General features: G+C 47.4%; 1 protein-coding gene across 2 annotated transcripts; it reads left to right on the top strand.

Annotated features, from left to right (window-relative positions):
• The first annotated feature begins 109 nt into the window (after positions 1–109).
• TATDN2 (TatD DNase domain containing 2) lies at positions 110–27,897 on the top strand. Of its 2 annotated transcripts, XR_011527347.1 has the most exons (9): positions 125–496; positions 630–1,043; positions 10,514–11,008; positions 18,476–19,363; positions 23,490–23,617; positions 25,009–25,192; positions 25,394–25,491; positions 25,616–25,791; positions 25,944–27,897. XR_011527347.1 is itself a non-coding variant. In XM_008536079.2 (8 exons), the coding sequence occupies exons 2-7, from the start codon at positions 636–638 to the stop codon at positions 25,754–25,756; spliced, it is 2,244 nt and encodes a 747-aa protein (XP_008534301.1). In that variant the 5' UTR covers positions 110–496; positions 630–635; the 3' UTR covers positions 25,757–25,791; positions 25,944–27,897. The 2 variants fall into 2 exon arrangements, 1 of the variants encoding a protein (XP_008534301.1); XM_008536079.2 differs by lacking the exon at positions 25,394–25,491 and having other exon boundaries at positions 110–496.
• The last annotated feature ends 26 nt before the right edge of the window (positions 27,898–27,923 follow it).

The raw sequence follows: 27,923 nt of genomic DNA, 5'->3' as shown, positions 1-27,923 counted from the left end.
GGGACTGGGGCGGGCGGCGAGCGGGCGGCCGGGCCGCGGGGGGGGCGGAGCCGCCATCCGGGCCGCGGCGGCAGCGGCCGCTGGGCGGGCGCGCCCTGAGGGGCGACTCGGGCCCCTTCCGGCCGGGGCGGGGCGGCGGGGCCGCGGGAGCAGCCGGGCGGCGCGCCGGTGCGGCCCTGGCTTGCGGCCGCCATGTGCGGCCCGTGAGGCGCCGCGCGGTCCCTCGGAGCGCTCTGGCGTCTCGGAAGGGCTTTGTGTTGCACACTCGATGGAAGCGCTTCGTAGTCCCGGAAGCGCTTTGACATCTCGGAAGGAGCGCTGTGCTCGGTGATCGCGGAAGCGCGCTGTGGGCGTGAAAGCCGGACCGAAGCCCTTGGCAGACCCACTGGGGTCGTTGGGACTTCTCCGAAGCGCTTTGGGATCGCAAACAGTCGAAGCGCTTTGGCATCTCTGAAACCTTGAGAACTGTGATGGGCAGTGGAAAGAAGGGGGAAAGGTCAGTGAGGCCAGCCCCTGGCTCTGACCTTCTGGCTCGCCCGTCCCCGCCCAGGGGGCCCGGGGTAGCGGGGGTCTGAGGACGGGCAGCCAGGAGGAGTGGTGGTGGAATCCGGGCCCTCTTTACCTTGCAGGTGCCCATGGCGTCGGAGCGGCGCAAGGTCAAGTACCACTGGAGTAGCACTTCGGGAGGGTGTCCCCGCAAGCGCAGCCGCCCCCGGGAGCCCGGCCATGTGGCCCCCTCCAGCCGGCCCGCTCGCAGCTCTGCGTCGCGGTCAGGAGGGGCCAGCAGCCCCAAGCGCCTGAAAGCCCAGGAGGACGACGATGTGGCCTGCACGCTGCGGCTGTCCCGGGGCTCATCCCGCCACAGGAATTCCTCCTCCTCCTCTTCCCAGTCGTCTGGCCCAGGTGTGGGCGGGGCTGCCTCCAGAGGCTGCCTGAGTCGGAGCGCACAGGGGTTCCTTTCGTCCAGGGAGTCCCGTCTGGGCCCTGCCAACCCCTCGCTAGAAGAGATGGCTTCTCTAGAGGAGGGAGCCTGCAGCCTTAAGGTAGGTGGCTGCAACGCTTCCCACCCAGTGAAGCCCCTTCCACGTGGCTTGCGATGTTGGTTGGGGATGGGGATTTTGGTGGACGGAGGCTAAAAAAATCATGTGCTGTAAGATCGCTGGGGTCTTCCTAAGGGATCTTCACAAACCTGGGAAACCAAGCGGTTGGCCAGGGGTGTCCTGAAGTTCCGCAGCGAGGTAGTTTTCAGACTTGGCCGCACTTTGGCACTGCTTGGAAAGGTTTAAAATGCTTGTGCCTGCCTCCCAGCCTGATGTGGTTGGGCTGGGTGTGGTCTGGGCTTCCGGGTTCCTGAATGTGCCTCAGGTCATTGCAACGTGCAGGCGGGTTGGAGAATCTCTGCAGTAGAGGGTGGGCTGCATGCTCAGAGACACAGAAGCTGTGTCTGTCTGTTTTGGTTGTAAATTTAGGGAATTGTGCCCTTGCACTTCAAGCCACTTTGAATTGTAGAGCCAAGAATAAGAATTTGGTTCTTGGGGCCAGCTCTGTGGCTGAGTGGTTGGGTTTGCGTGCTCCCCTGCGGCGGCCCATCAGATCCTGGGCGCGGACGTGGCACCGCTGGTCAGGCCATGTTGAAGCGCCGTCCCACATCCCACAACTAGAAGGGCCTGCAACTAAGATATACAACTATGTACGGGGGGTTTGAGGAGATAAAGCAGGAAAAAAAAGAAAAAGAAGATTGGCAACACTTGTTAGCTCAGATGCCAATCTTTAAAAAAAAAAAAGAGTTTGGTTCTTGCTGTGGCTTTTCACTAGAGTTATGGTTTCCAGCATGTGGGGGTTTTGCTTTGTGGGGCAGGGTTTGTTTTGGAGGGTGGACATTTAATTACCCAATGGAAACACACGGAAGGGTTTCATAAGTATTTGGGAGCAGATGCAGGCATGCTTAACAGAGGTACATTCCAGCCACTCGTTCATTTTATATTCACTTTTTAAAGAAAAGGATTAGTAAAATTTTCCTAGCTTGGGGCTGGCCCAGTGGCAAAGTGGTTAAGTTCACGGGCTGCATTTCAGTGGCCCAGGGTTCACTGGTTCGGATCCTGGGCATGGACCTGTGCACTGCTCATCAAGCCGTGCTGTGGCAGCATCCCACATAAAACAACTAGAAGGACCTACAGCTAGGATATACAACTATGTAGTGGGGCTTTGGGGAGAAAAAAAAAAGAGGAAGATTGGCAACAAACGTTAGCTCAGGGCCAGTCTGCCTCACCAAAAATCATACCTTTAAAAAAAAAAAGAACTAAGTCTCCCTTTAAAAAAAATTTTTTTCCCCCATCTTTTTTGTGTAAGGGAAAGTAGAGCATGAGGCTGTTGGAAACAGAAGCAAATACAGTTGAGTCTCTTGTAGTCTGCTGTTTCCCCATTAGAGAGAGGAGCGCAGGCACTAGCTGGTGACCCGGCCATCCTGTGTGAGCTTCGTCCACTCATGAGTCGGGTTTTGAACAGTGTTTACTGAGGGCAGTCTGTGCCAGGCAGTGTTGTACTTGCCTGGGGTCCTCCGGTAACACAGCAGAGATCACTGCCCTCTTGGAGTTTGCATTCTAGATGCTGGAGCTCTGGGCCTTAAAAGGTGCGAAGTTCTGCATGTGGGGAGAGGAGGAAGGGTCTTATTTGGGTGAGATGGGCTGCCCCTACATAAAGTTATTTTACAAAAGCAATAAACACAGGCCCTAAGGAAAGTGAGTTTGTCTTTAAGCCCTGGCTCAGTGGTGTCTTAGGTAGAACTGAGAAATGGGGCTGTATTTGGCTGTTTGTCCTGGGGACCCTTTGGAGAAGTGCTCCGGGTGTTTTCCATGTGGACCTCACAGCTAGAACCCTTGCATGGGCACACGGATTGTTTTTTTTTAATTTAATGGTGAGTTGAAAAGCTTTGTCTTTGGCATAAGAATACTGAATATGACTCAGATGTAAATCAGGTAAATGTGGGGCTTTGCTCATATGATTTACTCTTGTCATTAATCCTTCTTGCTACAATTTCAGTGGATTTGGATACAGTATAAAATAATATCAATTGATTACATTTAACTTCCATGGCGATTACAGACAGAGTGAAGCCTGGTATCAGAAGGGACAAGGGGGCCAGCCGGGTGGTGCAGTGCTTAAGTTCCCACGTTCTGCTTCAGCAGCCCAGAGCTCACTGGTTCAGATCCCGGATGCAGACTTGGCACGGCTTGTCAAGCCATGCTGTGGTAGGCGTCCCACATATAAAGTAGAGGAAGATGGGCGTGGGTGTTAGCTCAGGGCCAGTCTTCCTCAGCAAAAAAGAGGAGGATTGGCAGTAGATGTTAGCTCAGGGCTAATCTTCCTCAAAAACAGAACAAACAGAAGGGGCAGGAAATGAATCTTGCTTAGTGTTTCAGGTGTGCTGCCTTCCTGGCTCAGGCTGTGCGGCAGACCAGGAACTCAAGCTTTGAGGGTGTGGCCTCTGATCCAGTGGGTCTAGTCCTGTCCTGGGCCTGCCTTTCTTTCATTTAGGCCTAAGGGGCCTTGTTTTGCAAAAATCCATTTAACGGTTAACTGGGGATCACTGTAGTCTGGTCCAGTCTCAGAAGCCTTGGGGTCCCAGCAGTGCCTTGCTTTCAGTCAGTGAGCACTAGAGGGTTATTGCGTGTGAATCCAGCTGTTGGGTTGTGGAGCCATGCGATGGCTTCTAGGGAGCACACAGTCTGGTGGGAGGGCCGAGGACGTCACAAGACTACCTCACAATGTGGCATGGTGGAGCAGAGAGCCCAGAATGGAGGCTGGAGAGCTAGGTAGGGGCAGATAGCAGCGGGGTTTTGTTAGCTGAGGGAATTTGGATGGAGAAAGGTGGGAGGTGATGCTGGAAGGGAAGGTTGGGGGCCAGCCTGGGAAGGGCTTCCGATGTCATGCTCAGGAGTTTGGGATGCATTCCGTAGGCAAATGCAGAGCCATTGAAGGGTTTTAAGCAGAGGTGTGACATAACCAGAGTTTAGAACGCCTCCTGGCACACTCTTAGAGAAAGGCTTGGAAGAGTCTAAGCCATTAGAGAGTTTGTGCAGGCTTCTATACACAGGGAAGGCAGATTTGCATTTTTGAAAGATCACTGGTGTTGAGTGAGGATAGACTAGGAGGATGTTGCTCTTGGTGATCCTAACCGTCCATCTCTAGTGCTGCGAAGGGCCCTCCCCAGAGCGTATCAGTTAGTCTGAGAACAAGGCACAGTGCTTTGTTCTCTTGCCTTGCCCTCAGTGTGCACCTCTGCCCTTCTTGCTTTGCAGTCGTGTGTGAACTTGTTTGTCTAAGTCCTAAGTCCTGTCAGCGGGCACAGTTGAGGGGCACTCCCAAGTCAGCATGCTCTCTCCCTCGGTCCTTCAGAGGTCCCCCACCACTCTCCTACCCTCTACACACCCATCCACCTGCTCTTCTGCATTTGCTCTGTCAGCTTTGAGGGTACACGCTTGGTTTTGTGTGTGGTGCCCCCCAGCCTCAGCACAGAGGTCTCTGGGCCAGGTCACAAAATATTCCGAGGGGAAGACGTTTGTCTTAGTCTGTTCTGGCTGCTGTAACAAAATGGCACAGACTGGGCTGCTTAGAAACGGCAGAAACTTATTTCTCACGGTTCTGGAGGCTGGAAGTCTGAGATCAGGGTGCCAGCAGGGTTGGGTGAGAGCCCTCTTCTGGGCTGCAGATGTCTCTGTGTCCTCACATGGCAGAAGCAGGCAAGGGACTTCTTGGGGCCTCTTCTGTAGTGGCACTAATCCTGTTCATAAGGGCTCCACTTTTATGACCTCATCACTTCCCGAAGGACCCACCCAGTACCATCACCTTGGGGTCAGATCTCAACGTAGGGATCTTAGGGGGACACATGCAGACCATAGCTAGTCTGGGCACGTTGCAATCGCTAGAGGTTCCTGCTGGTCAGCTCATTGTTTGTTCCCTGTTACCTTGAGGACAGTTGTCTGAGAGGTTTTCTCAAATTCTAGTGGTAGCTGATGATCTTGTACTCCATAGAAAAGGTTAAATGTGTCTAGTATGAGCCTCTTCACCTACCTTCTATTCAGTTTTCAGTATGATGTGTAAATTTCTGCATTTAATTTAGGGAAGGAAGAATGAAAGGGAAAATTTGAGCCTTTATGCTGTAACATAGTTGATGATATGTGATTCTCAATATTTGACCTGTAGGCCCTCCCATAAGCTTCAGAGTCTCGGGAAGTAGGTAGTAGTGTTTTTCATATCTGTTAGCGAATGTTTACATAGCGATTAATAAACATTGGAGCACCTGCTATGTTTGGGCGCTAGGAAAATGAGACTCGGAAAGGTTAAAGAACTTGACCAGGGCCACACAGCTTGTCCAGATCAGTCTGTCTTCAAGGCCAGGGTTCCTTCTGCTGCTGCCTGCCCTCTGAGCGCCTGCTCTGTCCTGGCCCGGAGTGAGATGTGAAGGGTGGGGAGATGAAGAGGGCAGGATCCTCCACTTGAGGAGCTCTGCAGGGGGACACAGCCCAGACACCAGAAACCACTGTGTGTCCCAGCTCTCGGGCGGCAGAGCTGTCACGTGTCATCCCGATTCCTGCCTCCTCACTCAGCAGATGTCCAGCTTGGATAGGGGTCTGTGCGAGGGGCTGGACCTGCAAAGAAGAAGGCCGTGGTCGACACATGGAAAAATTGTTCATCACCGTGCAGTGCGTGGAGTGTCGGAACAAGGATATTTGAAATACTTTGCGTCTAACCATGGGGGAAAGTCCTCACAGAAGAGGTGTCATTTGAGTTTTCCTGATGGACAAGGAGGAGGAAAGGACAGTTCAGGCAACAGGAGTAATATGTGTACAAAAAGTGTTAAGAAATACTGCTGGTTCCAGCATGGTACTGGTACAAAAACAGGTGCACAGATCAATGGAACAGAATTGAAAGCCCAGAAATAAAACCACACATTTATGCACAGCTTATCTTTGACAAAGGAGCTGAGGGCATACAATGGAGAAAAGAAAGTCTTTTCAACAAATGGTGCTGGGAAAACTGGAAAGCCACATGTAAAACAATGAAAATTGACCATTCTTTTTCACCATTCACCAAAATAAACTCAAAATGAATTAAAGACCTAAAGGTGAGACCTGAAACCATAAGTCTTCTGGAAGAAAATGTAGGCAGTACACTCTTTGACATCAGTATTAAAAGGATCTTATCGGACACCATGCCTTCTCAGAGAAGGGAAACAATAGAAAGAATAAACAAATGGGACTTCATCAGATGAAAGAGCTTCTTCAAGGCAAATGAAAACAGGATTGAAACAAAAAAACAACCCACTAACTGGGAAAAAATATTTGCAAGTCATATATCTGACAAAGGCTTAATATCCATAATATATAAAGAACTCTTGCAACTCAACAACAATACATCAAACAACCCAATCAAAAAATGGGCTGGAGACATGAACAGACATTTCTCCAAGGAAGATATACTGATGGCCAATAGGCACATGAAAAGATGCTTATCATCGCTGATCATCAGGGAAATGCAAATCAAAACTACACTAAGATATCACCTTACACCCGTTAGAATGACAAGAATATCTAAAACTAATAGCAACAAATGTTGGAGAGGTTGCGGAGAAAAAGGAACCCTCATACACTGCTGGTGGGAATGCAAACTGGTGCAGCCACTATGGAAAACAGTATGGAGATTCCTCAAAAAATTAAAAATAGAGCTACCATACGATCCAGCCATCCCACTACTGGGTATTTATCCAAAGAGCTTGAAGTCAGCAATCCCAAAAGTCTTATGCACCCCAATGTTTATTGCAGCACTGTTTACAATAGCCAAGACGTGGAAGCAGCCTAAGTGTCCAGCAACAGACGAATGGATAAGGAAGATGTGGTACATATATACAATGGAATACTACTCAGCTGCAAAACAGAACAAAATCATTCCATTTGCAATAACATGGATGGACCTTGAGAGAATTATGTGAATTAAGAGACCTTGAGAGAATTAAGTGAAATAAGCCAGCGAGAGAAAGATAATCTGTATATGACTCCACTCATATGAGGAATTTAAAATTATGGACTAAGAACAGTTTAGTGGATACCAGGGGAAAGGTGGGGTGGGGGTGGGCACAAAGGGTGAAGTGGTGCACCTACAACATAACTGACAAACATTAATGTACAATTGAAATTTCACAAGATTGTAACCTATCAATAACTGAATAAAAAAAAAAAGCTTTGAAAACTGCAAAAAATAAATAAATAAATAAATAAATAAATAAATACTGCTGGTTCTGGAGGGCCCTTTTTTCCCACTTCTCCAGCGCCTTTTTCCATGCCCCGGACACCTGGGTGTATGGAGAAAGGTGGGAGGTGATGCTGGAAAGGAAGGTTGGGGCCAGCCTGGGAAGGGCTTCTGATGTCATGCACAGGAGTTTGGGATGTATTCTGTAGGCAAATGCAGAGCCATTGAAGGGTTTAAGCAGAGGCATGACATTACCAGAGTTTAGAATGCCTCCTGGCACACTGTCGAGAAAGGATGGGAGGGAGTAGGCGGGGAGCTGGTTAGGAACCGTTGAAATTGTTCCGGCTGGCGGTGGTGAGAGCTGGAGTGACATCTCCACTTGATCTTTCCCTTCTGCCTTTAGAGATGCACAGTTCCCCAACAGTACTGCCAGGAAAAACTGCTCTCTCCTTTTTGAAGCCAGGTGGTTTGTCTTCTCTTGCACTTTCTGCCTAATCTTTGCTTCTGTAGCCTCCCATCCGCTGTCGGAACTCTTCCTCCGTGACCTGGATCCGTCTTAGGTCCTCATGGTCTTTGACATCTCAGCCTTTGATACTGTTTTCAACTTTCATATTTTCACTATTCTCCCTTGATTTCTAGGATGTTAAGGGGAACTTGAGTTTGAATCCTGCCACTTAGAGGCTGTGTGGCAGTTTCCCTTCTCGGTAAAAGAGGGATGACACTGTGGCTGCTCTGTAAATTGTAAGTCCGTATGAAAATATAAGTGATGCTTTTACATTCCTGACCTTTTTTTCTCCTGCAAGGACAATCCTGGTCTTCTCTACCAGGGTTGGCAAACTGGTGGTCCAAACAATGAGTGTGGCCTGCTTGGTCCTCTCAGTATTTAAAATTTTGGAAAGTTAACATTAAAAATACTATGCCTCCAGTCCTAACCTCTACCCTGAACTCAGAAGACTTGAGTGATCCCCTCTGCCTCCCCACGTTCTGCTCCCTTCCCTGGTTTATTTTTCTCCCTGGCACTTTTCACTCTAACATATATATTACCTTTCCTCTGGTTTTTTCTTTCCCTCGTCAACTAGAGAATGAGGTCCAGGAAGCAGGCAGTTTTGTCTGTTTTATTGAATGCTAAACTCCCACATCCAGAATAGTACCTGCTGTCCCATGGTGAGTGGTCAACAAATGCTTGCTGACTGGATGAAAAACGCATTACATTTGAGATTTCTTGTTTTACGTGGAAACCAGAATCTCTGACTCTGGGTCTGTACCCCCAAGTGGCAGCAGTTGGCTTGCGGTGAGGAGCTGTGGCCCTTCGGAAGGTGCAGGGGCTGCTCAGTTTGCTGTAGACCTCACCTTCCCATGTTGTCTGACACCTGGCCTGGGCAGTGGACGAGCAAAGGGGCAGCTGGTCCCACTGGCAGAGGTGGAGAAGTCAAAGGAGGGATGTGGGGCCTTAAAGGACGACTAGGAGTTTCTCAAGCATGAAGTGAGGCTGAGGCAAAGCTATCGCAAGTGGAGGAAGTAAGACATGAGGATGACAGGGTATGAGAAGGTGTGATGGGCCCGGGATGGCAGGTGGGTGGTGGTGGAGAAGTGAGCAGGGGAGAAGTGGGCTGGGAAGTTGTGGCTGTCTCCCGTAGGGCAGGTCCGGGAGCCTTCAAGTTTATTTTTAACATTTGTTAGATTTTTCTTAAATATATAAAGGTATAAAGAAAACAAAAATAGCCCAAATCTTGTTTCTCAGATAATCCCTCTAGATATTATTTTAAAATATCTAACATGTTAGAAAATTCAGAGAGGTTCAAAGTGAGAGTGTAAGCCACCTGTCCTGTCTGTCTTCCCAAAGTCAATAGCTGCCAACAATCTGAGGGCTTCTAGGAAAAAATATTATGCCTGTACTACCACCTAGGTTTACATATTTCCAAAGGTTTGGTGATTTTTCTTTAGCAAACATTATGTGCTTCTCAGGAAAAAAAATTCAAATAATATGAAAAGCTTATGAAATAAGAGCTCTGGTCCTGATTCCTCTTTCCCCTTAATCTCCAAAGCCACTGTGTCTGTTCCATTAGAAACATTTTGTCTTTTAGACTTCATCTGTGAACGCATGCATGTAAAGCATTTTTGTCTTTTCCCAGGTGAGATTACACTGTGCTTGTCAGTTGGCTACTTGCTTTTACTCTTACTATATAGCATGGCCGTCAGAGCTCCCTTGTTCCCTTTAAAAGTTGGGTAGTACGTCTTTTTACTTTATTTAACCACTGCCTTATTGATGGATGTCTCTTGGGTTGACTCTCCTTGTCCTCAGTGGAGGCAAAGGATTAGCAAGCTTAGTGTGGAGTTCCTTTCTCTAAGTCTACGTACGTTTGAGAGGAGTTTAGTACTCATGAATTAGAAGTGCAAGCTGTGGGGGCTGTGGGATGCGTTGGGGTGATGGTAAATGCAGGTCACAGCTGGGGAGCTTTGGCCTTCACTGCTTTGGGGATGGTTCTAGGGGAGGGTTTATGGAGCATTCTCACACCAGGCTGGGGTTAGACTGGATCTGAGTTTCACAGCAAATTAACATTGTGAACAAATAGTCTAGCTTCTTCCCTATGGACTCTGCAGTGAGTGGGTGCGGGGGGAAAAGAGGAAAGGGGCTGAGACCTCACCTGTACCTGTGAGGAGGGTCAGAGTCAGGGGTGATTAGAGTCTCTTGATTGACCCTGGTGTGGGTCTCTGGGAAACAAGGCACCTTCCAACACCAAGGTTTTGATTTGGGCAAAGAGTTTGCAGAGAACTTCAAGGACGCTGGGGTGTAGCGGGAAGCACACTGCCCTCAGGACTCAGGAGATTGGGGTCTGCTCCTCCTGGGCCCTGGGGTTTCCTTGACTGTCAATTTGTGAGAGTGGGTTAGCTGGCTTTTAGGGCCCCTTCCAGTGCTAAAATTTTGAGCTTTTGTTTTGTGTGTGTTCTGAAGCATGTGGTAATCCTTGCTCTCGTGGAGCTTGCAGTCCTGTGTTACTGGACTGTTGATCTCTGCTCATTCCTTCCCAGTGCAGGCTGAGGATATTATCTGATAAGCACAAGAAAGTAAATATAAGAGATGGCAGCAACTCAGTCCCTTTTACAGTGGCACATCTCAGTGGCTGGGATGGAAACCACCACCCAGAGAGAATCTTTGCCATGGCCACTGTTACTTTCCCTTTGAGTGGTGGAACCACTGCTGATTTCTCATTTGCTACATGCTTTGTGTATGAAATCAGCCTTTCATAATCTCTGGTTTTTCTTCCAGGTTGATTCCAAAGATAGTTCTCGTAATTCCATGAACTCTGAATTTGCAGCTGAAGCTGAGGGTCAGAATGAGGTGACTGAGGAACCTAACAAGGTCCAGAAAAGGAAGAGGGATAGACTTCGAGACCAAGGCTCTACCGTGATCTACCTGAAGGCTATCCAGGGCATTCTGGGAAAGTCGATGCCAAAAAGGAAGGGAGAGGCTGCCACTAGGGCAAAACCAGGCCCCGGAGAGCGTCCCAGCTGTGGAGAAGGACCAGCCAGGAGTGTCAGTGTGTCTGCTCCTCAGAAAGAGAGGGAGTCAGCCCCAGACGTCAGAGCGGAGGAGGAAAAGCCTGTGCTGGAGGGGAGCAGCTTCCGCGACAGGAGAGTGGTGATAGACCCTCAGGAGAACCCCACTGAGGAGCCACTTGGGGACCGAAGGACAGTCATTGACAAGCGCTCTCCACCCCTAGAGTTTTTGGATGACTCTGACTCTCATTTAGAAAGCCAAAAGGTGAGTCAAGCTCATGCCAGGCATGGGGTTTTTAGTTTTCTTGATTAAATGTATTTGGTCTTTCTCATTTGATCCTAAGTGGTACTCATACAAAGCAGTACTTTACTTACCCAGGACTCAAGGAGACAGGTTGATGGTTCTCTTCTAACATATCTTTCAGAGTTAAGAAACCTCAATTCACTGCTCTTTTTTGGGGGGGGAATTATGTTTTTAGGATATGGATTTGATTGCCATAACAAAGGCCAAAATAACAGTGGCTTAAAGGAAATAGAAGTTTGGCTTAAGGAGGATGGCTCCACAGTGTCAGGGACCCTGATGCCTTCTGTCTTGATGCTCTGCTGCCCCTCAACACAGTGTCCATCTTGTGGTCTGAGATGGCTACTCTGATGGGGCTCAGAGTACGTGACATTGACACTCCAGCCAGCAGGAAGAGGAGAGGAAAGTGTATTCCCTCCCTTTTAAGAGCTTGGCTCAGAAGCTGTCCACATCGTATCTGCTCGTATCTGTCGACAAGAATCTAGAAACCTGGCCGAAACCTAGCTGCAAGAGAGTCTGGAAGATTAACTTCCATCTGGGCAGACTTCCACCCAGATCAACTTCTGCTATAGAAGGAGACAGTGATCTTGGAGGGAAACTAGCCGTTTTTAACATAGCTTATAATTGTGCCTCAGAGGCAGCCCCTTTATCTCTTTCAGCCCTTTCTTCTGGTACTACCTCCATATTTCTAAGTAATTTTGCCGTGTATTGATTTTTCAATTTTAGACATCTGTGGACTTCCTACTCAGGAAGATGAGAATTTAGTTCTCTTCACTTGCTTTGGCAGGACCCACACCCATAAACATATTCTTCCTGCAGCTCCCTGTGTCGTTGTAATGCAGTTTTTGACTAAATCTGTTTAAGATTTATCATCACCATGTTCAGAGCTGAGTCACCTGGTATACTCATTACATTTTTTCTTTTAAAAGATTGGCGCCTAAGCCAGCATCTGTTGCCAATCTTTTTTTTTTTGCCTTACTCTTCTCTCCAAAGCCCCCCCAGTACATAGTTGTATCTTCTAGTTGTAGGTCCTTCTGGCTCTGCTGTGTGGGACGCCACCTCAGCATGGCCTGACAAGCAGTGCCATGTCCATGCTTAGGATCTGAACCAGTGAAACCTTGGGCTGCTGAAGTGGAGTGTGTGAACTTAACCACTCGGCCACGGGGCCAGCCCTACTCATTACATTTTCTTTCTTGTAAAAGTTTATTTTCCTTGGAATTCATCATTACAGAAGACTGAGGACAGACTTCTCAACAACAGTGATAGAAGCCAGAGGACAAGGGGAGAATTTCGTCAAGGTCCTGAGAGAAAAACACTCTCAACTTAGTATTCTGTTCACATGAAGGAGAAGACATATTTTCCACAAAGCTTGAGAGCGCTTGTTTTTTTTCTTTAGTTTTCTCTGTACCTGTCTCTAATTTATCCCCAAACTGCTTGTGCCATAAAATATTCCTCAATACTGTCAAAATAAGTAATCTGTCCCATTTTTTACTTGAAAGTGTACCTCCCTTAATTGTTTCTTTAAGATTCTTTTTTTCCCTGTTTCTTTTCATCTCTGCTTTCTTTATGAGTAATTAAGATAAGTGTGTGTAATGATAGGTACTTTTTTTCATTTTTGACGTACTTAATTTCTAAGAACCCTGGTTTAGGGTTTTGAGTATTCCTTTCTTAGAACATCCACTTCTTGTTTTGAGCTTACAATACCTTCTCTTTTTTCTCTGAGAATATTAATTATATAGGTTTGTTTTGAAGTTTTCTTCTGCTTTCTGCACTGCTTTCTCTGAGTTTCCTTCTGATTCTTTTTTTGCTTTTTCCCCTGAACATTTTGGTCTCTATCATTTGTGGTCGGGCTCTCCTCAGATGTCTTGGCTGTCTGTCTGTATTTAAAGGTGAAGCATTAGAAAGCAGATTGGAAGTTCTGAGTGGTGGATGGGCCGATCAACTGCTAGGGTTAGCAAAGGGCGCTGCCTTTGGCTGATTCTGCTCCCCATCGGGGTCTGTAGCTCGATCCTCAGAGGCTGCTCCATGTCCCCTGGGAGAAACCCTCCACTCCTCTGCCTAGGAGGCACACACTTGGCCGCCAGTGTTCTGGGAGTCAGATTGAAGGAGGTGCCTGGGCTCTCACTGTCCAACATGTGATGGTCCCTCACCCTCGACTGTGTGTCCCTGATTATTCCACAGGCTCCCTGGTTCAACTTTTCCAAGTGTGAACCTTAGTCTCTTGCTGGGGGGGAGGGGCAGACCCGTCTGCACAGGGTGGGAGCAGGGGTCTGGCATCTGACTTCGCAGACTTCCAGCTCAGTCTTCTATTTTCATCACCAACTTCACCTTCTTTTTAAGAGGTCTGGAACTTCCAATTCCTGAGTCTTTCTGGGGTCCTTTAGTGTGATTCAGCCTGTTTTTGGGTTTTTCTCACTGTAGCCTTAGGTTTGGCCGTCTGTGATCTGCTTATCCAATAACTATTCATCTGTCTGCTCTCTGGCATCTAATTTTTATTTAATTTGCTTTGCTGTTTATTCTGTATACTTTCTCTGTGTAGGTTTATGCTTTTTCAAGTCCATTTCCTATAATTTTCAAAAGGTTTTTTGACAGGAAGGACAGAAACTACGTGTGCTATATTTAGTTGGAAATCCCAAGAACATATGTTTTGTAACCTACGTTGCCCCTTCAATATTTAATGGCCGTGTTTCCTGTCTAGCGTGGATCACCATCCTGTTTGGCTACCTAGAATTCTGTCGTATGGACAAACTTTCCAAACCTCTATACCTGAACTCCTGTTTGTGAGACTGGATGTTCAGATTGTCTCTGTCAGTTGTAGGTTTGGAGGCAGCATGATATAGTAGGTAAGCACATGAGAGTTGAGATCAGACAGTTTGGGTTCAAATCCTGGCTCTGCCACCTGAACTATGATCATGAGAAAGTCACTTAGCCTCTTGGAGCCCCAGTTTCTTCCTCTGGTAAAAAGGCATGGTTCTTCAAATGTTATCACGGTTAAACTCAGAGAGAGATCAGCTAACCTGTTCTAGAAAGAGTCAGATAACATTTCAGGCTTAGTGGGCCATAGGCACTGTTGCAGCTGTCCAGCTCTCCTGTGGTAGCATGGAAGCCTCTGTAGACAGTATTGAGTAAGTGGGCCTGTGTCCCAGTAAAACTGTACTTACAACAACAGGCAGTGCGTTGGATTTGGCTTGTGGGTCTCAGTTTCCTGAACCTTCAATTAATACATGAAAACACTTTGTTCAGTGCCTGGTATATAGTAGGCCCTCAATAAATGTAACTTTCAGTTTTACCATGGGTGTCAACCTAGGCAATCTTGAATATAGGTAATCTTCCATTTTCCCAGAAAGAAAATCCAAAAACCTTTTGTTGGCCCTCTTGTATATAAGCCTTTCAAGGACGTAGATAACATAATCCTAAGTCTGTTTATGGTATGATATGGTATGTTTATGGTAATTTCCAGTTACATGTGCATTTTTGAAATCACTTTTTTTCCCCCTGCTCTGCCATTTTTTCCCACTTGCACATTTTATTAAATAATTTTATTAAGCCTTTTCAGTGTGTCTTTGACATGGGCTTTGTTGTCACTAGAGTTACTTTTTGAGTCGTGTAATGTGATTTCCTGATTTCCCTCTTGATAAGAATGAGAGAGTGACTCAGGTCTGAGCTGGCACCTGGGAATTGGTGTTTTTTAAGAAATACCCCTGGATGGTAGAGAAGTTTGAGAAGCAGCCAGCGGACATCATCTGCCCTTCCATCTGAGTTGGATTTCTATTCCAATTTTTGTTATTTTTATTTTAACTTTTTATTATGGACATTTTAAAACATTTATGAAAATTACCCACTTACCCATCACTCATCTTCAACAATTTCTGCCTCACTGCCAGTCTTGTCTTGTTTTGTCTCTGTTTCTCTTTTCTCTCCATGAATTTTGAAGCAAATCCCAGCTAACAAATCATTTCATCCAGAAATATTTCAGTGTGTATCTCTAAAAAATATAAGATCTTTAGGAAAAAACCCAAATATAACTACGATTTTATTATCTCATAGACACAAAATCCTTAATGTCGACTAGCCAGTCAGTGATTGAATTTCCCTGTTTGTTTCGTGATTGTTTTAACTTGAAACAGGACCCAAATAAGAGCCGTAAGATGCAATTTCTAAATAGGTTCTCTCTCAGTCTCTAGATTGCTCCCCTTGCCCCTGAGCTATAAATTATTTGTTGTAAAAAACAGCGTCTTTTGTAGCTTCCTGCGGCTGAGATTTTGCTCTCAAGATGTAGCACTTTCTGAATCTTTGTGTGATTCTGTCCCTGGAAATTTTATCCCAGGTTGCAAATAGCTGTTCCCATCACATTCAGTCAGTTTGTTCATTTTTTCTAGAGGTGTATTTTTGGGATTGCCACAATGTAACCACCTTCACTTATTTTTTAGATTGCTTTTTGAGTAAACATATTTTGATGGTTCAAAAATTAAAAATAAGAGGTATTTAGTGAAAAGTAGCTTTCCAGTCTGACCCTGCCTTGCTCTGTTCCTTCACCTGGATACCACCTTATAAGTTTCTTGAGTATTTTTTCAGTGTATCTTTATGCATAACCACTGAAAGAAAAGTGATCTTCAAAAAAACCCGGGGCTGGCCCCATGGCCGAGTGGTTAAGTTCATGTGCTCCGCTGCAGGCGGCCCAGTGTTTCGTTGGTTCGAATCCTGGGCGCGGACATGGCACTGCTCATCAAACCATGCTGAGGCAGCGTCCCACATGCCACAACTAGAAGGACCCACAACGAAGAATATACAGCTATGTACTGGGGGGCTTTGGGGAGAAACAGGAAAAAATAAAATCTTTAAAAAAAAACAACCCAAAAGTGATCTTTAAAACAAGTTTCTTAAAATTGACATCCACACAGAACTGTGAGGTCATGTCCCCAGGAATAAATATTAAATCTGTTACATTTCTTTGCTTCTTCTCTCCCCTCCTGTTTTAAAAAATGAATTTAGGGAACCTCTGTAAGCATCCAAAATTAGCTTGGTTGAGGTCTGTTTGGGGTCATTTGTCTTCCTCAAATAAAAGAGAGTACATCTTTTTCTTTTTTTTTTTTTTGAGGAAGATTAGCCCTGAGCTACATCTGCTGCCAATCCTCCTCTTTTTGCTGAGGAAGACTGGCCCTGAGCTAACATCCATGCCCATCTTCCTCTATGTGTGGGACACCTGCCACAGCATGGCTTGCCAAGTGGTGCCATGTCCACACCCGGGACCTGAACCTGCGAACCCTGGGCTGCCGAAGAGGAATGTACGAACTTAACTGTTGCGCCACCCGGCTGGCCCTGAGATTAACTTTTGTTTTAATGTTCAGCTGCTCTTTTGAAGGAAGTATTGCTTTTTTTTTTTTTCCCCCAAGATTGGCCCTGAGCTAACATCTGTTCCCAATCATCCTCGTTTTTTGTTTTTTTCCCTCTCCAAAGCCCCCCAGAGCACAGTTGTGTATCCTGGTTGTAGGTCTTTCTAGTTCTTCTTTGTGGGACGCCACCTCAGCATGGCTTGATGAGCAGCGCCAGGTCCACCCAGGATCCACACCAGTGAATCCCTGGGCCGCTGAAGCAGAGCGTGTGAACTTCACCGTGACTCGGCCACCAGGCCTGCCCCCTGAAATTAACTTCTAAAAAACGTTCTATGGGAAGTTTCAGACATATTCAAAGTAAACAGACTAGTGTAACGAGTGCCCCAGGTCCCCATTACCCAGCTTCAGGGCTTCAGATTAAATTTTAAATGTGCTGCAATTGAAGTTGTATTGCATTTTAGAAAAGGCTCTTGCTTGGATATTTCTGTTATTCAGGAAGGGAGCAGTATTAGGAAAAGTCTACAGTGGGGAAAGTGTCAAATGGGAAATTTATCATTCATTGGAATTTTTGTTACCAGTATTTGTTTCCTTTTGGAATGTTGACAGAGGTGTGGAACATTAGTATAAGCAATAGAAACAGAAATTTTTTGTTTCATTTTAAGGAGGTAATCATTATATCCATAATGCTCTTTCATAGTGAGTTTTTTGTTATGTTGTATGAATTGTGTTTGCTTATAAAAATATTAAGAAAAGAGCTCTGTAGGGTCTCTGGGTCAAGTCATCTGGTGCTGGTCGACCAAATGGCTTCGTTAACCAGACGAAACAAGGGCACTTAAGCACAGTTTGTTTTTTTTCATGAGTTGAAGTCTCTGTGTTTACTGTATTCTTAAACCTGATCTGTATCAAAATTATATGGAGAATTAAATACAGATTCCCTGGCCCCACTCTGGACCTACCGAGTTATAATACCTCAGGGTGGAGTGGGCCTTAAAAAGCTGTTTTTCAAAGGCGCTCTAGTGGTTCTGATATGGAGCTAATAAGTTCAGGAACCATTGCATCATTTATTCTGGAAATTAATTCCAACATTTATGAGCACGTGGTATGTGCCTGGCATCATTCTCGGTGTTTGGGAGACATTGGTGAGGAAAAGAAAAGTTCCTGACCATGTGGAACTGAGGTTCCAGCAGGGCTACATCGATTTAACACGATGTGTAGGTGGTTCTGGTTACTGTTGCTGCCTAGTGGCATAAAATAGCTGTTCTGTTTTCTCTCAATTTTATGAGTCAGGAATTCAGAAAGGTCCCGACTGGGCAGGTCCTGCCTGGGGGTCTCATGTGTTTCCAGTAGATGTTGGGAGGCTGCAGTCTGAAAGCTCAGCAAGCCTGCATGTCCAGGATGTTTACTCACACGTTGGGTAGTTGCTGCTGGCACCTACACGTGGCCTCTCCAGCCTGGCGTCTGGGGTGGTCTGACTTCTTATATTTGGTGGTTGGCTTCCCCCAGAGGAGCAAGCTGAGAGAACCAGAGGAAGCTGTAAGGCTGTTCTGACCTAGCCTTGGAAGTTGCACAGTATCACTTCTTCGTTCTCTTGGGTACAAGTAAGTGACTAGGTTGGCCAGATTCAAGGGGTGGGGTCACAGATTCCACCTTTCAACGGGACGTAGTGTCAAAGAATTTGTGAACATATCTTAAAACTGCCACAATTGTGTTGTTTTACATTTTGAATGTATTAGAGACATGTCAGCAATGAGATGCTGGGCCCTGCTTTTCTCGAAAATCCCAAATACACAGTGTGTTTTAGGGAGCAGTTTTTCTCGTGAGGGCTCACTGGAAAGGGCGGGCGGGCGTAGCATCCCCTTTAGGGACAGCCTTGTAAGACCATGGTCACAAGTTGTTCCCTGAACCTGATATGACTGTTCATAGCTGTAACCTTTCTGGAAATTATAAGGAAACCAGGTGCAAAGTGAGCCAGTGGGCCAATGCAAAGCCTTCACCACGGCCAGAAAAAACAGCCAGGGCTTCCGTTCCACAGACGACTGAGTGTGGGAGGCCGTCTTTACATAGGAAGGGTCACCCTGTCCTCTTTTCCTTTCTGCAGCCTAAAGAAAGGGAGGTGGTGCTAGAGCACACCTCTTCAGGAAGTGACTGGTCCGATGTAGACGAGATCCCCACAGTCAGATTCTCTCAGGAGGAGCCTGTCTCGTTGAAACTCCCAGCAGTTCCAGAGCCTTCTGCCTTCCCCACTGACTATGTCATGTACCCGGCTCATTTGTACAGTAGTCCTTGGTGTGACTATGCCAGCTATTGGACCAGCAGTCCCAAGCCTTCCAGCTACCCCTCTGTGGGCAGCGGCAGCGGCAATGACACATCGCAGGCTGGGAGGGGCAGCCGGGGCCTCCTGAGTGATTATCCTCCCAACTCCACAGTGAGCTCCCACAACGCCTCCCGAGACTTGGTGGCCACAGAGGAGGGCAGATCCCAGAATTCGCGTTCATCGCGCTTCTCCAGAAGCTCGGAAGAAGAAGAGCTGAAGGAGAGACGGACATTCCAGGAGGAGACGCCACTGCGTCCTTGTGGAGGACATGGGTCTAGCTCCCTGCCAAGGAGCCATCGGGAGCCCAGCCCAGAGGAGGGTTTCATCGATACCCATTGTCACTTGGACATGCTCTATTCCAAGTTGTCTTTCAAAGGGACCTTTACCAAGTTCAGAAAAATTTATAGCAGCTCCTTCCCTAAGGAATTTCAGGGCTGCATCTCTGACTTCTGCGATCCTCGGACTCTGACAGACTGCCTGTGGGAGGAGCTGTTGAAAGAGGATCTGGTTTGGGGGGCCTTTGGCTGTCACCCTCATTTTGCACGTTACTACAGTGATGTTCAAGAAAGAAATCTTTTGCAAGCCTTAAGGCACCCCAAAGCTGTGGCATTCGGGGAGATGGGCCTGGATTACTCTCACAAGTGCACCACGCCTGTGCCCGAGCAGCACAAGGTAATGAGCTTCTCTTTACTTTCTTATGGTTTTAATTCCTCTTAGTTGTTGAAACCTCACAGTGCGGGTTTCTCTACTTTTGGAACTGAAGACTTTAGAATCTGTAAAAATTCAGTTGCTCTTATCCAGACCAGCTAGAGGTTGTTTGTCCCATGCTTCACAAGCTGTATCCCTTTCAGTTTTATTATGTGGGAGAGGGGCGTACTGTGTGACTTCTTATGGCTAATGATATGAATGTCAAAACATTTGTCTTCCTTCCTTCTTGGGAAGCAACAAATTTTGTTTTTGATTAACCAATTTATTTTTATTCTGATTTTAAAGTTAAGTATGCCCATTGTAGAATGTTTAGAAAATACAAAAATGTGTAACGAAGATAATTTTCCATTCCACCAGAGATAACAACTCTTACCATCTTAATATTTTTCCCTCCCCATATTTTTTGAGCCTGGAGATCTGGCAGTGTAAGAGTAGTTGTGGCATTTCAGTGGAAGTTTCTGATTTGGGAAGGAGCAGGACAAGGAGAAAGACCCTCCCACTCCATCACTGTCCATGGTGCCAGGTTGAATTTCTTGTATGCTGTCCTCCTGTGTGCACCTGTTAGGTCTGGATCTGCATGGCCGGTATGCTCCAGGTCTTGGTGAGCAGCTGCATGGATTCCAGCCTGGGCAGAGCCGGGCACACCAGCTTACCCTTTTGGTGCTGTCCCCCACTCAGCTGGGTCAGCCTCCACAGTACACTGATGCTGTGCCCCATTGACACTTGCATCTGTGGTTAACTGTATGAATGTTTAAGACAAGGAATCTTTCAGAGCCAGTGGTTTCTTATTTTTCCTTTGACCAAAAAGAGAAAGTTCAAAGGTATCAGTGCTCTTCTGCTGGAGCAGGCGACTCCAGATTTATAGGAGGTACAGATTCCAATTTGAATACAGCTGTCCAAGACAGGCCATAAGCATGCGAAGCTTGACCGTTAATTTACTCAAGAAACAAGCTCGGCTGTTCCGACCTTTCAGATGAGTTTGCTAGGACCTGTCAAGCTTGCTAAATCCAGAGCACGGTGGTTTCCACTTGGGGGTCTGCACTCAGACAAGCAAGTGGGATGTCGTTTGGTGGGTGTTTTCAGTTTTCAGCTGGGTCTAGAGAGTTTCTGGTAGAAGGAGTGTTTCTGTTCAGAATTAGGTTTGTCCTGCACATTCAGACAGCCTCTTGCCTGTGCAGACTTCCTTTCCACTATCAGGACTAGGACACTTGGAATTTCTAGCTTGGGGTGGTGATTTGTTAGCCAGAAGTGAATGGAAAAATAGCTAAATCTGAAGACATGGAAAGAAATAGGTTTTTAAGAAAGTGAAACAAATATTTATTCTGCCTTGCCAGCTGGTTTCCATGGCACAGGGCAGGCGTGGTGTGGAAAGGGGACAGTTCCGGAATGTGTCTCCTGGGGCGACTGGACGGAGGGCACCACGGATTCTCTGTAGAGCTGGTGCTGTGGAATGCCCGTTCTGTGCCAGGAGGTAGCTAGGTATTTCACAGTGACTTTTTCCTTTTTGGTTGTTTCCTTTTTCCTTTCCTTTCTGATCGTTATGGTATCAGATCTGCAGTTAGAGGTGGGTGGGCCCTGCTGCACAACAGACTGAACTTGTGATGGCACACGGTGATAAAATCTTGCGGGTGTGATTTGGCTTGGTGAGATGGAACTCAGATAGATGGGAAAATGACGCTTCAGAGGAAATAAATTGCTGGCAGGGGGAGGGCACATAGCAGGGGGGAAGACAATATTTCTGTAGAACACCGGAGACTCCTCGCCTGGACGGAGAGAGCAGCTGCCACGTTCTTGTAAATCTAAACTTTAGCACCCAAACGAGAAGTGGTGGTGGCCTGCGGAGAAGAGGTGGTGGCCGGTGGCCGCGCTGGGCGGACAGCTGCGCCGAGGCGCATTTGCCTAAGAGCAGAGTGGCTGGCAGGTGTGGATGTGTCCTGCGGAACATTTTATCTCGCGAAGGGAAGAAGAGCCTGTGGAAGGACCGTATCTGGTCAAATGATTGAGTGCCGGCTCTGGCTTGTTCCGAGAGAGAGCTCGGGTTCCGTTACCGCATATTTTCTGGAAGGATTGCAAAATAGAGAAAAGCAAAAGAATTGGGCGGAAAAATCAGTAATTATCCTGCCACCCAGAGCAAACCACTGTTAGCCTTCTCCTTGCTGATCTGTGTGTTCATGGGTTTAACCATTGAACTTACTGTTTAACTCCTAAGAGTCCTGGGTAGTTCGTGTGTGAGTCGCTCACATCGACCAGTGTATTATCAGAATCTCTTGGTATCTGGGGTTCGAAAGCCAGGGAGATGGACTGTCCTTCCCCACCTGGGCTAGTTGAACCAGGCTACTTCTGCCTCTCTTTGTGTTTGACTGGAATTAATTATTGAGGTAATGAGCATGCAAGAGCCTCCTGGGCCACCCCCTGGAGAGACTGGTTAACTCTGGAGTCCCTGGAAATAATGCATCCGGGAAGCAAGCTTCTGCTGGGTGCATAATGGTCTGCACTTCATTCACTCTGTTCTTTTCCTGCTGGGTTCCTGGGGAGGGCAGGTGCTCTGGATAGCCCTAACCTAGCCGCTGCTTCCAGCGAATTCTTCTTCCATCTTAACATTTTTGAAGTTTGGATGTGTTTTACAAAATATTGTATTTTTAATGTTACTGTCCCTTGGAGAATTACAAGGGACACTTGGTGGCTTGTCCTGTCATAGAATTAAGGAAATTTGTGTTTTATATACATGCTTTTTAAAAAAGAAATTAAGGAAATTTAAAAAAAGAAAGTAATAGTTTTGAATGTTTTTTTCCACTGGTGAAAATATTCCTGTTTCATTAAGTACACTTTGAAAAATATGCTTTTAAACAGCTGTGTAATAGTCCACCTTAAGGCTATCATGATTTAACTACCCTAAGGAATTCTTTTTTAGAAGCAGGAATTAAATGTTGGAATTAGACTCTCTTGCAATCTCCTGCCTCCGTGGGGTCCAAGGAGGGCAGGTGTGTTAGACAGGGGGTCGAGCCAGCTGTAGACTGTCTTTAAAGCCCCTGGCAAGAATTCTGATTCTGGTTCCTAGGGTAATTTTCCTTTAGTTGAAAACACGGGTTAAACAAGAGTTCTGTCAGAATTGGCATTGGCACAGGACTGCTATCTTGTGAGGAGGTAGCATGAGCGTTAGAAGTGAAAATGTCACTCTCAGGTGAGGATCGCCTGTCTCAGGTCACCAAGAGCATCTTATGGTTTGATGTTAAAAATGCAAAGATGAATTATGTTCCACAGTTGAAAAAACCACTCATGGAAACATTAAGTTTAAGATGAAGTAATTTGTTTATAATGGATTAGTACTTTTGTTTTTGTTCTAAACCTGAACTTGTTAGAGAAAAGAATGAGTTCTAGCCCTACTTTTTTCATTTAAATTATTAGCAACATGTGTATTTTACTAATGAAGATTTAGAAGTGGCTAGAGTTAGAAAAAAAGAAAGAAAGAAAGAAAGAAAAAGAATGTAGTACATGTGTAGGTCTTCACCTAGAAGGATATCCGATTTTGGTTGAGTAAAGACAGCAAGTTACAGAAAATATATATAATATTTGTTCTTTCCACAAAAATTTGAGCACCTTCTGAGCACCAGGCATTGTGCAGGGGTGTGTGTGCACCCCTTTGCATAGGAAGAGGTGGGAAGGTGGGTACCTCTTGGGAGTGGGAGTAGAGGGGGGCAATGAAGGGAAGGACATTTAACTTGTACTCTACGTTCCGGGCCCTGCCCTGCCCCTGGCCCCCAGACAAGCATTGTGTAGTAGTTGCTGTGTGGACTGCCAGATTTGAATCGTAGCACTGTGCTTCCCAGCTGCAAGTTCCTTGACCTCACTCGGGCCCTCAGTTTCTCCGACTGCACGATGGGCCGGCAGCAGTACTCCCTCAGGGTGCTTGTGAGGATTACACTGCCTGGCTCTGTCATAAGCACTCAGTAAGCGTTAGCTGTGACGCATTATATAGTCTAAGAATACAGAATTAGAAACAGTGGGGGTGCCCATTGGACTGGATGCTCTGGAGGTGACGGACTTCTGCAGTGGCCCCAGTCCATTGGCGTGTCACTTTGTCTTCTTCCAGGTGTTTGAGAGACAGCTGCAGCTGGCCGTGTCTCTGAAGAAGCCCTTGGTGATCCACTGCCGAGAAGCTGACGAAGATCTGCTGAGCATCATGAAAAAATTTGTGCCCTCAGACTACAAGATCCATAGGTTAGAAGGCGAGCAGTTCAGCGGGCAAATGAAATGAACACTTCCCTCTGTCCTGGACATAGCTGGAAAAAGGAAAACTCGGGAGAACATTGATAATGTTGTGTCTTTGTGTAGTATCTTTTCTAAATATTAGGTATTAGATTGAACCATATGAAATTTCTGATATTCGACCATTTTTTACTTATAAAACGGCAACTTCATATGGTCTGAGCTAATACCCTAAATCCCCAGTGAGCGAGAAGGGGCTTTGGTGCCTCCTGTCCCAGGAGGCAAGCTGAAATGGAGTCTCGGTTCTCAGGGTGAGGACTCTTAATCCTGGGAGAGCTTGCTGGCACTCCGGTGACTTAGCGCACAGAGAACGTTCCAGGGCACCTAAAAAGAAATTTTCTTCCTTTTTGAATTTGAAAGCCCACATCCCCCCATTAAAGTTTGGGGTGTGTTTTATCTGAGTGCTATCTGGAGGGTCTTCAGTTCGGTTTGAATTCTGATCTCCTTCCATGTGCCTGTCTTGGGCCTTGGCCTGGCTCAGGAGCACCCGGGAGGAGCTGTGGGAGCCGGAGGAGAGGGGCCGTTAGCTTAGCCTGGCTAGAACTGGGTCAGAAGGTGTCGCCTGGCTGGCTCTTTCAAGGTGAGTGAGATGAGTTAACTGAAAAAACAAGGAGTCTAGAGCCCAGTCCAGGTCTTGACAGGTAGCAGAAGTGGGTGCAGCCTTTCAGATCAGAGGATCTGACCTGTGACTGGGGAGCTCACCCCAGAGAGGAAGCACAGTCTCCAGGCCCTTCTGGGTGGGTGGGTTTGATTCTGAGCTGACTTTAAAGGAAATCTAATGTGTAAGATTTCCTAAATCTAGGCTAAGATGGCTTAATGAAGTGTTGTGGCTGGAGGAAGCGCTCAGTTTCAGATCGGTTTACAACGCATGTGCACTAAGAACATGAACAGCTATCAGATTAAGAGAAAAAATTCACCTGAAGTCCCGCTGTCTAGTATTTTTCTTTTTTGTTTCCTTCCGGTTCATTTAACTACATGGACATAATTTTTACCTATTGTGGTCATAATCTTAAAGGGGCCACAGTTTTTAATTCTGCTTCCCTTTCTGTGTTATAAGTACCGTATCCGTGTCTTGTTGCTGTGTGTTCCTCCTGGTGACCGTTTCAAGTGGCTGTGTAGTCTTCTGAGTGTTGGGGGTTGATGGGTGAGCAGCACTCACCAAGAGCCATCGTGGGTCTTACCAGGTCTGTGGTTATTGTGGAGCCCTTCCTTTGGTTGCAGCCTTTCCGTTTCTGGGGATTTATCCACAGAAAATAATTTAAAAGGGCTAGTATGTCTAGAGGGGCGTGGGGGCTGCTGCGAGGGGCCTGAGAGCGCCCTGATCCGGACTTCTCCTCCTCCAGGCACTGCTTCACCGGCAGCTACCCGGTCATCGAGCCCCTGCTGGAGCACTTCCCCAACATGTCTGTGGGCTTCACGGCGGTGCTGACGTACTCCTCTGCCTGGGAGGCCCGGGAGGCCCTGAAGCAGATCCCGCTGGAGAGGATCATCGTGGAAACTGACGCGCCCTACTTCTTGCCTCGACAGGTGGGGGTGTCTTCAGGCTGAGTTGAGGCACTGAGGAGAGAGGGTGGGGAGGTGGGCGGTGTCCCCTACAAGGATGGCAGGGCCAGAGCCCCAGTGACTTCCAGGTCCCACCCTTGGCTGTGTAGATGTCTCCTCATTGTTTCTCTGCAGAACCAAAAGTCTAGGGGGCTGAGAAGCTGAAGGGTAACCACTCTCTTCCAGGCAGTGCAAAGCCCTACCCTGTAGAGGGTAGTCCAAGGAAGCGTGGGACCCTGCTCACCCAGAGCCCCCCATGACTAGGACTCTTCCTGCACCCGCAGGTAAAGGGGTCTCTACAGGGCAGCCCCAAAGAGGTCCTTGCCGGGGAAGGGCCGGGGAGGGAGTTCTGACTAGTGGCTATGCACAGAAGGCTCAGTGATGTCCTGAATGCTTGATGTCTTCCAGGTTCCCAGAAGCGTCTGCCAGTATGCCCACCCAGGCCTGGCTTTGCATACAGTCCGAGAGATTGCCAGGGTCAAAGATCAGCCACTCTCCCATACTTTGGCCACTCTGCGTGAGAACACCAGTCGCCTCTACAACCTTTAATCAGAGAGGGTGCCATCAGGAGTCTCCCAGAAAAGGTCAGAAAATTCACATTATATGTTTTTTAAAAATGTCTTTTGCTGCATTTTCTTAATATAGAGAAGGTAAATACAGGGTGAGCATTAAGCCTGACTTGTCTTAAGCGAACTTGGTTTGGAACTTTCTTCCTCTTCTCTTCCCAACCCTCCAGGACGACCAGCAGCCTGACAGAACATAGGCTGGGTTTGAACTCTGCCTGTGTCCCGGGTCAAGGATGTGTTTGGAGAGCCCATTGGAGTGGAGAAAACCAGGCAGGATGTTTTCCTTGAAACCTCATCATAAGGCTTCTACTTCCGGCTGGTGGGGGGGCAGGGGGAGGGGCGCACAGTAGAGGCGGACAAGGGGTGGGTTTTGCCTCTTGGCCACAGAGCTCCAGGGCAGTCAGTGAAGAAGAAAGCGGCTGATGGAAGGGTGCAACAGGTTTGCCAGTCCACATCCCTGTTTTCTGCAGCCTGTGTTTTTGACCAGTCTGTGAATAAAGTCCCTTCCTACTGTCTGAGTACATGTGGGCGTGTAACTTCGTTCCTGGTTCTCAGTGCTAAAAATGAACTCCCAAGTGGGAAAGCTCCTCTGTGGGACAGTCACTGGAGACCTGCCTCAGAAGTTTATTTTCCTGCAACCCATGGAGTCATCCCCCTTCCTTCCCTGGATAACTCTGCAGTGTGGCTGTCACTGTTGCTGCATCAGCTCTGCGTTGGCACAGGCGAAAGGACCTCAGCTGCTGGTCTCACTGGTTCCACTGCCATCAACACGGAGGGTCAGAGGGGTGTTCGCTGACCAGGGAAAGTCCTGGCAGATGGCGATCCAGACAGATTTGGGGAGTCAAGGTAGAGGCTTCTTGAGGAAGAGGACCCCAAAAAAAGTGTTCCCACTTCCTGATGCCCCCAGGGCTGCAGCTTGGGTGTGTTAAACTGATAAAGGTCCAGGGTGCAGCAGAAGCTACCTCTAGTCTGCTCTCAGCGGGTCCTAGCCGCCCTTTGCTCCATTTTTGCCCCCTTCTGGAGCACTGGACCAAAAATACTCCTCCCGTTTGATCCTATATAACCGCCCCTTGTTTGCTCCCATCTAGGTTTAGAGGTAAGCAATTTAATTCTCTGAAGCTCTGCTGGGGCTGCTCAGCCATGTTCTCTTGCCTCTGCAGGAGAAGCAGGCCTGGTGTCTATACATTTCTCCCCTTCCTGGGCTCTCCTTTGCCTTTGCCTCCTCTCTGTCCTTGCTCCATGCTGGAGGTGAGAGCCTCTTCTTTGACTTTCGAGCAGCTGGGTCATCTCAAGTTCTGAGTGTTTGCTCCCTGCTGGTGCCTTGTAAAGGTGTATTCATTACCGGCCCTGGAAGGTTACAGTGGTCAAGGGTCAAGTGTGAGGACACCGGACTTTGTCCAAAAGGGTCCTTTACCCCAACCTCCCACGGTGAGAAGGCCACCCTGAGTCCCTTGTCTGTTTCTTGGAGGCCAGCAGCTTAAGGTGTATAATCCGTCACTCAGGCTGGAGTCCTCTAGGTGTTTTTGGAAGGCCCACTTGAGCCTTGTAAAGTAAGAGGGAGTGCACTGAACGTGTCGTATCTGATACTTCCGTCTTGCCCTGGCACACAAGTCGTTGGCCTGGGAAGGAGGCCTTGATTCACTGTCGACCTTCCATGGATCAGCTGTTTGTGCCTCAAGTTTGCCAGTGTGGGGAATTGGGCCTAGTTCTCCTGCTTGGAAGATTTGGGGGACTGCTGAGTATTTCAGGGTGCTTTATTGACACCCAGGTGAACATCAGCATATCCATCTCCTTCACAACAAGCCCTACAAGTCAATACTGCCTCTTCGGGAAACCAGCTAGTCCTGTTAGAGGATTGAAAGCGGTGACAGCGGATGTCTCTGAGCCTGTGTGGACTCCCTGCCAAGGTAAAGCACAAGGTGCTATAGACTTTCCTCCAGGATTTGGGAGTATCCTGTCTTTGCTGGTACACAGTGACACCTGTGTGGGCATGGAAGCTGGCCGGCATGGCTTTGATTCAGTTTTTGGATGGCTGACATGATTGTTTTTGCTGTGCTGCTGGAATGCCTCTGTATCCCCCCCGGCCATCTCTTTCTGAAAATAAAGTGATGGATCTTCAGCCAACTCCATGCTCTCCATGTGTGTTTGCA

Source organism: Equus przewalskii, chromosome 15 (assembly GCF_037783145.1).
Source record: "Equus przewalskii isolate Varuska chromosome 15, EquPr2, whole genome shotgun sequence".
Classification (NCBI taxonomy): domain Eukaryota; kingdom Metazoa; phylum Chordata; class Mammalia; order Perissodactyla; family Equidae; genus Equus; species Equus przewalskii.
The sequence above is the reverse complement of the archived record's forward strand: the minus strand, read 5'-3'. Positions and strand labels throughout refer to the sequence as shown.